The sequence below is a fragment of the Bubalus bubalis genome, chromosome 2 (genome assembly GCF_019923935.1).
Source record: "Bubalus bubalis isolate 160015118507 breed Murrah chromosome 2, NDDB_SH_1, whole genome shotgun sequence".
NCBI lineage: Eukaryota > Metazoa > Chordata > Mammalia > Artiodactyla > Bovidae > Bubalus > Bubalus bubalis.
The window spans coordinates 119,901,197-119,915,739 of NC_059158.1; the positions used below are offsets into that span (position 1 = coordinate 119,901,197).

General features: G+C 36.2%; 1 protein-coding gene across 2 annotated transcripts in view; it reads left to right on the forward strand.

Annotated features, from left to right (window-relative positions):
- The window catches only part of DPP10 (dipeptidyl peptidase like 10), a 793,501-nt gene that overhangs the window by 699,193 nt on the left and 79,765 nt on the right, over positions 1-14,543 (forward strand). For both annotated transcript variants that reach the window (XM_025277255.3, XM_025277261.3), the window contains exon 13: positions 5,918-6,025. In XM_025277255.3, coding sequence (XP_025133040.2) covers positions 5,918-6,025 — 108 coding nt within the window. The remainder of the gene's footprint in view (positions 1-5,917; positions 6,026-14,543) is intronic.

The following is a 14,543-nucleotide window of genomic DNA, read 5'->3' on the forward strand; positions in this document are numbered from 1 at the left end:
CAAGTCAATCCTAAAGGAAATCAGTCCTGAATATTCACTGGAAGGACTGATGTTGAAGCTGAAGCTCCAATACTTTGGCCAACTGATGCAAAGAGCCAACTCACTAGAAAAGACCCTGATGCTGGGAAAGATTGAAGGCAGGAGAAAGGGATGACAGAGGATGAGATGGTTGAATGGCATCAGTAACTCAATAGACATGAGTTTGAGCAAGCTCCAGGAGATGGTGAAGGACAGGGGAAGCCTGGCCTGCTGTATTCCATGGGGTCACAAAGAGTCAGACATGACTGAGAGACTGAACAACAAATCACACTGCAGAATGTGATTCTCTCCATCAAATATCTTGTCAGTATTTATTATCTGCCTTGCAAAGCATTTTTCCCACCCTTGTGTTGTATTAGTTCAGACTTTCAAATTTATTACACATACCATTTACATTTTCATGAGTGTCCATAAAGTATACAGTAAAAATAATATTTTTATTTTTTATATTTATTATATTTTCTATTAGTAACAATAGAATAAAATAAATAGAATAATTAAAAAAGAATAAAAATATTTATTATATTTTCTATTAGTAAGATAGAAATGTTAGTAAGATATTTCTATTTTACTAATGAAACCAGAATCAGACTCGAGATTATTAAATAGTTATTAATTTACTTATTCATTCAATAAATGATTATTAAATACAGCTTATTCAATAGTCACTGTCCTGGGTGCCAAATGCAGAGCAGTGAAGAATACAAGGTTTTTGCCTCATGGAGCTTACATTCTATAGAAGAACGCCTTCTACTTCCCATCTACTTACCTACCTATATGCACACATACACACATCCATTCATATACAAACAAACGAATACATACATAAAATATATGTTGGATGGTATTAGGTGGTATGGACAAAATAGAAAGGTGCTAAAAGAGTGATGGGGGATTCAAATACAGATGGATGATCTAGTTTCCCCAATCACAATTTACATGGGATTACCAGAAAACACGTGCCTGATAAGGTAGATTTAGAGCAGAGAAAGGATGAGATCAATGAAGATCTTTTTGCAGCAGCATGGATGGACCTAGAAATTGTCATACTAAGTGAAGTAAGTCAGAGAAAGAAAAATAACGTAAGTTATTGCTTAAATGTGGAACTTTAAAAAAAATGGTACAAATGAATTTACTTACAAAACAGAAATAGTCATGGATGTAGAAAACCAACTTTGGTTACTGAGGGGGAAGGGAAGGGAGGGATAAATTGGGAGACTGGCATTGACTTATGCACACTACTATCCCAGGTGTCAGTGGTAAAGAATCCACCTGCAATGCAGAAGACCCTGGAGACATGGGTTTGATACCAGGGTTAGGAAGATCCTTTGGAGAAGGAACTGGCAACCCACTCCAGTATTCTTGCCTGGAGAATCCCATGGACAGAGGAGCCTGGTGGGCTATAGCCAAGGAGTTGCAAAGAGTTGGGCACAATTGAGTCACTGAGCACACATGAGTATAAACAAAATAGATAAATAAGAACCTATTGTATAGCACAGGGAAATCTACTCAGTGCTCTGTAATGACCTATATGGGAAAAAATCTAAAAAAGTGGATATATGTATTACCGATTCAGTTTGCTGTATACCTAACACAACATTGTATATCAACATTATTCCAATAATAAAAATAAATGAGTTCCACCAAAAAAGAGAGTGAAAGAAAGAGTGAGGGCTGAGAAAGAGCCAGACAAAGTGAGGGAAAAAAGTTAAAATGTGCAGACTCTGGAACAGAAAAATGCAGGATGCAGAAGGAAGGAAGAAGAGATGAGAGAGAGTGGAGGATCAGGTCATTTAACAGTGCTTGAGCCATTCTGAAGACCTGTTAAGGAAACCATATCAAAGCCTTACTTTATACCATATGTATAGTCACTCTTCTCCTTTATGGATCACAGCCTTGTCTTGGAGAAGGGGCTTGTGTAACTCATTGAAGTTATGAGCCATGCCATGCAGGGTCATCTAAGACAGATGGGTCATAATGAAGAATTCTGACAAAACGTGGTCCACTGGAGGGAGAAATGACAAATCACTTCGGTATTCTTGCCACAAGAACTCCATGAATGGTATGAAAGGCAAAAAGATATGACACCAGAACATGAGCCTCCCAGGTTGGAAGGTGTCCAGTATGCTCCTAGGGAAGAGCAGAGGACAATCACCATTAGTTCCAAAAAGAGTGAAGTGGCTGGGCCAAAGCAGAAATGACACTCAGTTGTGGATGTGTCTGGTGGTGAAAGTCAAGTTGGGTGCTGTTAAGAACAATATTGCATAGGAACCTGCAATTTTAGGTTCATGAATTAAGGTAAATTGGACATGATTAAGCAGGAGAGGGCAAGATTGAACATCAACATCTTGGGAAAGAGTGAACTAAACTGGACAGGAATGGGTGAATGTAGTTCAGATGGCCATTATACCTACTACTGTGGGCAAGAATCCCTTAGAAGAATTGGAGTAACCCTCATAGTCAACCAAAGAGACTGAAATGTGGTACTTGGGTGAAATCTCAAAAATGACAGAATGGTCTTGGTTCCTTTCCAAGGCAAACCATTTAACATCACAGTAATCCAAGTCTATTCCCCAAACACTGATGGAAAACAAGCTGAAGTTGACCAGTCCTATGAAGACCTACAACATCTTCTAGAACTAACACTAAAAAGAAGTCCTTTTTCATCATGGGGGATTGGAATGCAAAAGTATAAAGTCAAGAAATATCCAGAAGAACAGGCAAGTTTGGCTTCGGAGTACAAAATAGGCAGAGCAAAGTCTAACAGAGTTTATCAAGAGAACAGGCTGGTCACAGTAAACACACTTTTCCAAAAGCCAAAGAGATAGCTTGACAAATGGATATCACCAGATGGTCAATATAAAAATCAGATTGATTATGTTCTTTGCAGCCAGAGATGGGGAAGCTCTATAGAGTCAGCAAAAACAAAACCTGGAGCTGTCTCTGGCTCAGATCATGAGCACCTTACTACAAAAGTCAGGCTTAAATTTAAGAGAGTAGGGAAAACCACTAGGCCATTAAGGTATGATCTAAATAAAATTCCTTATGATTAAACAGTGGCAGTGATAAACAGATTAAGAGATTAGATCTGGTAGACAGAGTGCCTGAAAAACTATTGACTGAGGTTCAAAACAATGTATAGGAGGCAGTGACCAAAACCATCCCAAACAAGAAGAGATTCAAGAAGGCAAAGGGGTGGTCTGAGGAGGCTTAAAAACCATTGAAGAAAGAAGAGAAGCAAAAGTCAAAGGAGAAATTGCAAGGTATACTGAATGCAGAGTTCCAGAGAAGAGCAAGGAGATATAAAAATGTCTTCTTAAATGAAAAATGAAAAGAAATAGAGGGAAATAATAGAATGGGAAAGAAAAGAGATCTCTTCAATAAAATTGGAGATATCAAGAGAATATTGCTTGCAAAGATGGACATGATAAAGGACAGACAGTAATGACCTAAATAGAGATTAAGGTCAATAGAGATTAAGAAGAGGTGGCAAGAGAGAACTATACAAAAAGGTCTTAATGTTACCACTAATAATCACTATGGTGTGATCACTCACCTGGAGCCAGACATCCTGGAGTTTGAAGTCAAGTGGGCCTTAGAAAGCATTACTACTAATGAAGCTAGGGGAGGTGGATGAATTCCAGCTAACCTATTTCAAATCCTAAAAAGATGGTGCTGTTAAACTGCTGCACTCATTTTGTCAGCAATTTGGAAAACTCAGCAGTGACTGCAGGAGTGGAAAAGGTCAGTTTTTATTCCAATCCCAAAGAAGAGTAATGCCAAAGAATGTTCAAACTACAGTACAATTTCACTCATTTCACATGCTAGCAAGTTTATGCTCAAAATCCTTCAAGTTCAATTTCAACAGTATGTAACCTGTGAAATTCCAGATGTACCAACTGGGTTTTGAAGAGACAGAGGGACAAGAGATCAAATCGCCAGCATCCATTGGATCATGGAAAAAGCAATAGAACTCCAGAAAAATAACTACCTCTGCTTCTTGAACTATGCTAAAGCCTTTGACTGGGTGGATCACAACAAACTATGGAAAATTCTTAAAGGGATGAAAATACCAGACCACCTTACCTTTCCTGTCTCCTGAGAAACCTGCATGTGGGTCAAGAAAGCAACAGTTAGAAATAGACATGGAACAACTGACTGGTTCCAAATTGGGAAAGGAATAGAACAAGGCCAAATAACTGTCACCTTGCTTACTTATCTTATATGCAGAGTACATCATATAAAATGACAGGCTAGATGACTCACCCGCTGGAATCAAGATTGTCAGGAGAAATATCAATAACCTCAGATATGTAGATGATACCATTCTAATGATGGAAAGTGAAGAGGAACTAAAGAGTCTCTTTAGATGAGGGTGAAAGAGGAGAGTAAAAAAGCTGGATTGAAACTCAACATTCAAAAAACGAAGATCATGGCATTTGGTGCCATCACTTCATGGCAAATAGAAGGGGGAAAAGTGGAAGCAATGACAGATTTTATTTTTTTTTTTTGGCTCCAAAATCAACGCAGACAGTGACTACAGCCATAAAATTAGAAGACTCTATCTCCTTGGAAGGAAAGCTATAACAAACCTAGATAGTGTATTAAAAAGCAGAAACATTCCTTTGCTCACAAAGGTCTGTATAGACAAAGCTATGTTTTTTTTTCCAGTAGTCATGTAGAGATGTGAGATAAAGAAGGTGGAGTGCCGAGAAATTATTGCTTTTGAATTATGGTGCTGGAGAAGACTCTTGAAAGTCCCTTTGACAGCATGGAAATCCAACCAGTCAAGCCTAAAGGAAATCAACCCTGCTTCATTTAGGGGATGAACTGATGCTGATGCTGAAGCTCCAATACTTTGGTCACATGATGTGAAGAGCCAACTCATTGGAAAAGATCCTGATGCTGGAAAAGAATGAAGGCAAAAGAAGGAGGCAACAGAGGATGAGATGGTTGAATAGCATCACCAACTCAATAGGCAATAATTTGAGCAAACTCCAGGGAATTGTGGAGCCTAGCACACTGCAGTCCATGGGGTTGCAAAGAATCGGACAGGACTTAGGGAATGAACAAAAACAACATAGTCACTCTCACTAATCCAAAAGAAAGAGCTCAATTTTTTGTTATATAAATCCAATTTCTTAATGTTTCCTCTTATGCAAGAGAAAGCAGTCTATAAGTATAGCCTCCATCATTTAATTTTCAAAAACAATTGTATTGATTTAGCATGCCACTGAAGTTTAATTAAAAAAATCATCAAATGGGCATCTATGTTTGTGTGTTTGTGAAAAAGTGAGCAGTGAGGATGGGAAATTTGAATTAAATCATTTTCAACTGATTGGTTCCAATTTTGCAGTCTTTTCATTTTTGTATTTACAGTAAATTTATATAACATCATCAGAAATGTATCTTCAATAACTTCACTTGCTGAGTAAAAGATTTCAGGAAGATGTATTAAATACTGTATGTCATACAATTTCCAAATTAAAAAAAGATTTTGATAAACTGTTACAGCTGCTCATATTTTCTTAATTTTTTAAGGGTACATCTCTAAGCACAATCACATGTGAAGATATGAAAATTATTTTCTGAACCAGTTTTAAAACTGTCTTTAGTCTAATTGTGAATTATTTCTATTCAATATGCAAGATACTTTTCCATCCATCTCACCTTTCAAAAACACACATATGCCCATGTGCCTAAAGCATCACTGAGTTCACTTTAAAAATATTATGATACTTTTATATTTTAAATAATAATTCAATCTTTTGCCAAAATAAACCAATTATTTGTCTAATCCATGAATGTATTGGTAGTAGTTGGCAGCACAATTTTCAGATGCCCTTTTGAGATTGTTATACGTGCTTCTGTTTTTTAGAATGAGGAGCCCGTGTTTTCTAGAGATGGTAGCAAATTCTTCATGACAGTTCCTGTGAAGCAAGGGGGCCGTGGAGAGTTTCACCACATAGCTATGTTCCTGGTCCAGGTAAGTGCTGTGTTCCTCTTCGTTGCCATCCACATGGCATTCTGCGTCGATGGTTAATATCTGTGGCATCCAGTCACATATCCAACTCAGGGATGTTTTAGGAAGAGGGTCCCCATCCGTAGCCCTAATTCAAGCCACCCACAAAACATTTTCAGCAGTCAATAAAATTTAGTGAGATACACATGTGTGCTATGAGTTGAGGGCCTTGGGATATAGAATTTAATAAATAGAAAGAACCAAAGTCCTACTTTCAAAGACCTGAAGAAACTCGAGAGACAATTTCTCATTCAACAAATATATATCACCTATTTGGTACAAGTAATGTTTTCAAAGTGTTATAAAATTTCAAATACCTGAAGCAACCTGAATGTCCATCAAAAACTGAATAGTTAATAAATTATGGAACACTCACAGAAGGAAATGCAAGGCAGATTCTAAAACCCAGGATAAAATAGATTTCTTAGGTGTTAAAGTCATAAAGTCTGTGCTATATTTTTATGGACTTTTGGATAAAAAGAGAATAAAATGTTATTTTTCCTCTACATTTCAAGTGAATATTAACCAGTTTATGCAGTTTTACTAATTATAAAAAGGATCAGGGAATTCACAATAAATAATTAAAATATGGTAAGGTTATGAGTCAATTTGAAACTAATTACCAATAAAATATTCATGAGAAATAAAGTTTCCTTCAAAATCAAATAAACAGTCTAGTAACAGGTAAATGATGATTTATCAAGATAAAGCATTGTGGATAAATTGGAATCTTTCTTAAGAATGTTATAAACATACTAGCCAAGAATCAATTTCATACTTACTTTGTTGTTGTTCAGTTGCTCAATCATGTCTGACTCTTTGTGACCCCATGAACTGGGCACACCAGGCTTCCCTGTCTTTCACTGTCTCCCGGAGTTTGCTCAAACTCATGTCCATCGAGTCAGTGATGTCATCCAACCCTGTTGCTTCCTTCTGCTTTTGATCTTTCCCAGCACCAGGGTCTTTTCCAATGAGTCAGCTCTTTGCATCAGGTGGCCACAGTATTGGACCTTCAGCCTCAGTATAAATCCTTCCAATGACTATTTAGGTTTGATTTCCTTTAGGATTAACTGGTTTGATCTCCTTGCAGTCCAAGGGACTCTCAAGAGTCTTCTCCAACACCACAGTTCAAAAGCATCAATTCTTCAGCATCACAATTCAAATGGGTGATTATCTTGTGGCTCAGATGGTAAGGAATCTGCCTGAAATGCAAGAAAGAGACCCAGGTTCAATCCCTGAATCCAGAAGATTTCCTGGAGAAGGGAATGGCTACCCATTTCCAGTATTCTAGCCTGGAAATTTCCATGGAAAGAGAAGCCTGGCAAGTGACAGTCTATGGGGTCAAAAGAGTTGGACATGATTGAGCAACTTTCATGCTTACTAAGAATAGAATAAAAATAAATGTGACAAAAGATCCCTAAGCAACCTGAGTGCTTTTATGTTCTTAATATCTTCAAGTCTTGTGCATATTCACAAAATTTTACCATTATCCATATACATATTTACATTGGGCAGCTCAGAAATTTGAATTCTTAAAATCAATGTCAATAACTTAAAAGGCAGCACTTTTCCAAAGTCTGTACTATTAAAGTAATTGCCATGATTTTAACTTTAATTTTAAGCAAAGCTGAAATAAATAATTTGACCATACATAATTTCCACAGTGGAAAAGTAGATCATTTTTCAAGGTATATTATTAGAAAAATAAGTTATAGAGTAATATATGATGTGATCTCATTTATGTTTTTAAATAAATGAATGCACTTATATATGAAAAAAATTTGGGGTGATTCTATACTGAACTATTAAATGATTATAACAGACAGGTGATATTAATGGAATATTTTTGATGTTTATGTGAACTGGAGGAAGCTTTACCAGCAAATTGCTGACCTGATTCACTTTTGCTTGTTAATCATAAATTTTGTTATTATAAATACTGGGGATATACTTGTGCCAAAATAATAAATCTTCCAAATCTTACAATTGCTTGTGGTGACATCTTATTAAAATTTTAATTATCTGCATTTTTATTCAGTAATCTGAATACAAACCCAAGTAGTCAAAATTATATACAAATTTTGAATATATTCATAAGATACAGAGAAAGGTAGAGAAAGATGTATAATACATCTATAGATGAGTAAATGTAACATAAATGGACTTCCATTGGCTCAGCAGGTAAAGAATCTACCTGCAGTGCAGGAGACATAAGAGATGCAGGTTTGATCCTTGGGAGGGGGAAGATCCATGGAGGAGAAAATGGCAACCCACTCCACTATTCTTGCCTGAAAAATCCAAAGGACAAAGGAGCCTGGCAGGCTGAAGTCCAAAAGGTCACAAGGAGTTGGACACGAGTGAGCAACTCAGCATATCTTAAGTGTTAGTCATGCTGCTGCTGCTAAGTCGCTTCAGTTGTGTCCGACTCTGTGCGACCCCACAGACGGCAGCCCACCAGGCTTCCCCGTCCCTGGGATTCTCCAGGCAAGAACACTGGAGTGGGTTGCCATTTCCTTCTCCAATGCATGAAAGTAAAAATTGAAAGTGAAGTCGCTCAGTCCTGTCCGACTCTTAGCGACCCCATGGACTGCAGCCAACCAGGATTCATGGATTCTCCAGGCAAGAGTACTGGAATGGGGTGCCATTGCCTTCTCCAATTGTTAGTCATACAATTGCGTTAATTCTTTGAGACCCCATGGACTGTAGTCCACCAGGCTCCACTGTCAGTGGGATTCTCCAGGCAAGAATACTAGACTGGGTTGCCATTACCTTCTCCAGGAGATCTTCCAGGGGTCGAACTAGTGTCTCCTGTATTGGCAGGCAGATTCTTTACCTTCTGAGCCTCCAGGGAAGTCAACTAAGCATATACATATGGAGAAGGGAATGGCAATCCACTTGAGTATTCTTGCCTGGAGAATCCCATGGACAGAGGAGCCTTGCGGGCTACAGTCCATGGGGTCGCAAAGAGTCAGACAGGACTAAGAGACTTTATATATATATATATATATATATATATATATATATATATATATATCTTAGAAGATAGTCTATCCAACAAAGTAGGAAGTGAAATGTCATTTTGAAAGTGTGGAATTGGCAGAGCAGGAGTCAGGGATGAACATGTTGGCATGTAAGAACTGAGGTATTTATATATTTAATAAAATTTTATTTACAAGCCTTGGGAAGAAATACCTTCTGTCTCCAATCAAACCAGTCTGAAATGCAGTCTAATTCATTATTTCTGAAATATTCAGAAGAACAACTTCATAGAGCAGATGTGTTTACTTTGTTCCTCTTCCATATGGAGATTATAACAAAATTTCATTGAACTAGAAAACATTTTGATATATTCTAGTTGCAGTTCAGAGAACTTGAGGTTTGCCTCACTGAGAAATAAACATGGCTGCATGATTATTTGAGGATATTTTGGCAATGTGGCTAAAGTTAATTTACTTTGTTAATGAATCAGAGGTCAGTGCCTCGGTAAATACAATTTATTCTTAAGTTAACACATATATACAAACAGAGAATTTTAGTAAATATTTTGAATCTCTTTGCCTCAATTTTAAAACAGCTAACATAAAAGCTCTTTAATGAATTGTTTATAATTACCATATTGACATCTACATATATACACACTATAAAAATTTGTAAAGTAATAACTGAATAAACTAAATAAAGGTATATATAACATCAAATATGGTCTCATCACCCCACACTGGCACATTGCAAATCAGTTTTTGTATATATTTTGAATTCCTTTTTACATGAAAAATATGTCATTTTTCCCTAAAAACATGCAAAGCTATATATTAACTTGTAACATTTAAAGAGTAATTTATGAGCATTTTCTCACATCATTTAATTGCATTTCTAATATTTAATATTATTTTAAAATGTGATTTTAATAGCTACTCTACATTATGTCCAGTAAACATATCATACCATATTTAAATGAATTACTTTTAATCATCAAATTTATTTCTATTTTTGATACTAAAAAGTATTCAAAGGTAAACATTATTACTATAAATATATATTTCTAGATATCAAAAGGTACCTAGGCAAAGTGTATGTGTACATATATGTCTTTGCTTAGGCTTTGATATAGAATGTAAAATTGGACCTCCAAAAATAGTTTAATAATTTACTGTCTAAACAGTAATGCATGTCACCAGAGATGACTTTTTACCCCTTCTTCCTTCCTTTTACATGCCTGAGGATACCACCTAAACTGATGTGCCCAGAGAGAGAGAAATGACAGGGACAGAGAGCTTAGCAGCCAATAGTCAGGAAGACTACTTTTGTAGTACTAGATGCTAAGCTACATTTGAGAGCTTCCCCATTGACTGAAAATATATTTATCTGTTTGAACTGTCTTACCAAATGAAAGTAGTAAATTTTTGCAAACATTTTTCTCTCTTACACAATTAGTAGGTAAACAAAAATACATTGATTAAAGACCAGGCTACAAATTAGTGTTTCAGGATATATTCATTGCAGAAATGGACAATTTTCCTTATAAATATTTTAGTGTTTTTTCCCCCCTCATTTACAAAACTAATGCTTGTTAACATAATTCCAAAATATAAAAGTAGAAAAAAAATTATGACATTTTCCTCCAGTATTCTTTTAAATATGATTATAATTTTATGTAAACTATAGCATTTTATCCTGATATTTTAATTTAGAAGCAAAATGGTCCCATAGTGGTAAACAATTTTGAGTACAATTCTTTTGAATATTCATATTTAGTTGACTGGGTGTACCTTCCCAGCTGGCACTAGTGGCAACAGATCTGCCTGCAATTCAGGAGACCTGTGTTCAGTCCCTGGGTAGGGGAGTTCCTGTGGAGATGGGCATGGCAACCCACTCCAGCATTCCTGCCTGAGAATGCCATGGACAGAAGAGTCTGGCGGCATACAGTCCGTAGAGTTGTAAAGAGTCAGACATGATTGAAGTGACAGTACTCACGCACCTACTTAACCATGATTGTTCAGTGTTTAAATTAGTGACAGTTTGCTGTAGTTATAGATTTCACTATGTATAAAACTTACTTTATTATAAATTATTTCTTTAATTTTAGTTTCAGAACTGGAATTCCCATATCAAAAGTAAAATATTGTTAAACCCTATGTATTTCCAGATACTTTTTATATAAATATGACAAAACACAATTTATGAATAAAGTTTCTCTGCTTCTATATATTCTGTTAAAGATAATAATAAATTAAAAAACTGAGTTTTCCAAAAATCTATATAGTTCAGTTCAGTTCAGTCTCTCAGTCATATCCAACTCTTTGCGACCCCATGAATCGCAGCACGCCAGGCCAGGCCTCCTGTCCATCACCAACTCCCGGAGTTCACTCAAACTCATGTCCATCAAGTCAGTGAAGTGATGCCATCCAGCCATCTCATCCTCTGTCATCCCCTTTTCCTCCTGCCCCCAATCCCTCCCAGCATCAGAGTCTTTTCCCATGAGTCAACTCTTCGCATGAGATGGCCAAAGTACTGGAGTTTCAGCTTTAGCATCATTCCTTCCAAAGAAATCCCACGGCTGATCTCCTTTAGAATGGATCTCCTTGCAATCCAAGGGACTCTCAAGAGTCTTCTCCAACACCACAGTTCAAAAGCATCAATTCTTCGGCACTCAGCCTTCTTCACAGTCCAACTCTCACATCCATACATAACCACTGGAAAAACCATAGCCTTGACTAGACGGACCTTTGTTGGCAAAGTAATATCTCTGCTTTTGAATATGCTATCTAGGTTGGTCATAACTTTCCTTCCAAGGAGTAAGTGTCTTTTAATTTCATGGTTGCAATCACCATCTGCAGTGATTTTGGAGCCAAAAAAATAAAGTCTGACACTGTGTCCACTGTTTCCTCATCTATTTGCATGAAGTGATGGGACCAGATGCCATAATCTTAGTTTTCTGAATATTGAGCTTTAAGCCAACTTTTTCACTCTCTTCTTTCACTTTCATCAAGAGGCTTTTGAGTTCCTCTTCACTCTCTGCCATAAGGGTGCTGTCATCTGCATATCTGAGGTTATTGATATTTCTCCTGGCAATCTTGATTCCAGCTTGTGCTTCTTCCAGCCCAGTGTTTCTCATGATGTACTCTGCATATAAGTTAAATAAGCAGGGTAACAATATACAGCCTGATGGACTGCTTTTCCTATTTGGAACCAGTCTGTTGTTCCATATCCAGTTCTAACTGTTGCTTCCTGACCTGCATATAGGTTTCTCAAGAGACAGGTCAGGTGGTCTGGTATTCCCATCACTTTCAGAATTTTCCACAGTTTATTGTGATCCACACAGTCAAAGGCTTTGGCATAGTCAATAAAGCAGAAATAGATGTTTTTCTGAAACTCTTTTGCTTTTTTGATGATCCAGTGGATGTTGGCAATTTAAAAATCTATATAAGCTAAATTAAATTTCCTTCTGAGTAGAATGTGCAATATGCAGTATTGGAAACAGTTTGATTCAAGCAATGACACAATTTTTTTTTTTTTTTTTTTTTTTTTTACAATAGACCACTTCAGATAGTTTCCTTTCCCCTTCTCCCTATGGCATTCCTTATGTAGAGTCTAATTTCTGAGGTCCCATATTTGATCCTCTATCTTACAATGTAAGTTGCAGTTAAGAAGCAGTTTTTGTCAAGGATATGGCTGCCTTTTCCTCTCTAATATGGGATAAGCAGAGTTGCAGTCATGTTAAGTGGTTCAGATTTATAAGCATAAGCAATTGCCCAGTTATCTTCCAAATCTGTGTTAAATGAAAAAAATTTATATGTTGGTGAATTCATTCACTGTCTCTATTCAGCAGTACAGAGTGTTGCTCATGAGAGCTGACGATTTCACTTGGAATAATTTTAAATTATTCATTAGAAATACTGTAGAAAATAGCATGCCCCCAATCCTCAGTTCTATCACCTAATCAACCCAATACAATGTTTTCATTACATTTCACTGTTGTATCTGATAAGGACATTATCTGAAAACAATTCTCTCACTGCACATGTTGAATAGACAATAAATTAAAGCATGCTATTTTTAAGCATTGTAGTATTTCCCATATTTAAAAGCTGTAAAAATTAAACAGAATTTATTATAAGAAATGAATGAACAGTGTATAATCAGGTGAAAAGCATGTGTGTCATTAAACTTTTACTGATACCAATATGTTTTCTGCTTGTGAATATAAATATCAGTATTGAGCTGTCTGAGTAAGATAAACTCTCTGCCAATTCAAGGAAAGGTGCCTGGTTTCTGATGTCCCAAATAAAAACATTTTATTTCCTAGATTTTCAGTTCTTTTAAAAAGAAATGAAGTTACTAGTTTTATTGCTGCTCTTTGAAAATTAAAAGTGAAAAATGAGTTCAATTTGAAGTACATTGCCATGTTGCCCTCGTCAAAATTCCACCATGGTTTCAAATTCATAATCAGTGTTTTTATTCTACTAAGTTAATATAATATAGATTGTGGTTTCACAGAAAGAAAGAATTATTTCTGTGAAGTAAAATAATTATTATTTCCTGCTTTGTAAAATTACCTTTCCTGTGATTATATTTCTACTGAAGGTGGCTGGAAAATTAAGGTAAAGACACCCCCTCATAAAGACTAGCCAAGTCTCTTGTTATTTATTTTAAATTTACTGTATGGGCATCTACCATATTGTGATTGGTACTGGGATTATTTACCCAGAGTACAGATCAAATTTAATATGCTCACTGTTATGATATAGCTAGTACTATTATTGGAAAAATAGCTTGAGTCTTGTAACTATAACTATACAAGACAGTCTATGATATTACATGTGAATGAAGTGCCACTTATTCCCCAAGCCCACAGTGGCTGTGGTAGACATAAAATAAGCAAAGAAATTATAGGTGTTGAATAAAGTACAAAGGTTTGTGAGGTTGTTATTATGTCTACCAACAGGAGATATTTTGCTTCTACACTTAGAAGTATATTTTGATCCTAGATGCATCATTTTTTAATATTTTTTATTTATTTTTAAATTATTATTATTATTATTATTTTTTTTACTTTACAATATTGTATTGGTTTTGCCATACATCAACATGCATCCGCCACGGGTATACACGTGTTCCCCATCCTGAACCCCCCTCCCACCTCCCTCCCCATACCATCCCTCTGGGTCATCCCAGTGCACCAGCCCCAAGCTTCCTCTATCCTGCATCGAACCTAGACTGGCGATTCGTTTCTTATATGATATTATACATGTTTTAATGCCATTCTCCCAAATCATCCCCCCCTCCCTCTCCCACAGAGCCCAAAAGACTGTTCTATACATCTGTGTCTCTTATGTGTAATTTTAATTTTCTGTATATTGTTTTCAAACAATTTTCATATCATTGGATTTTTACTCATGATCACTTTTAATGTGGCCACTCTTATTTCCTTAAAAGACACATAAACACACACCAAAATTCTCTGAAAAACAAAGTATAATCA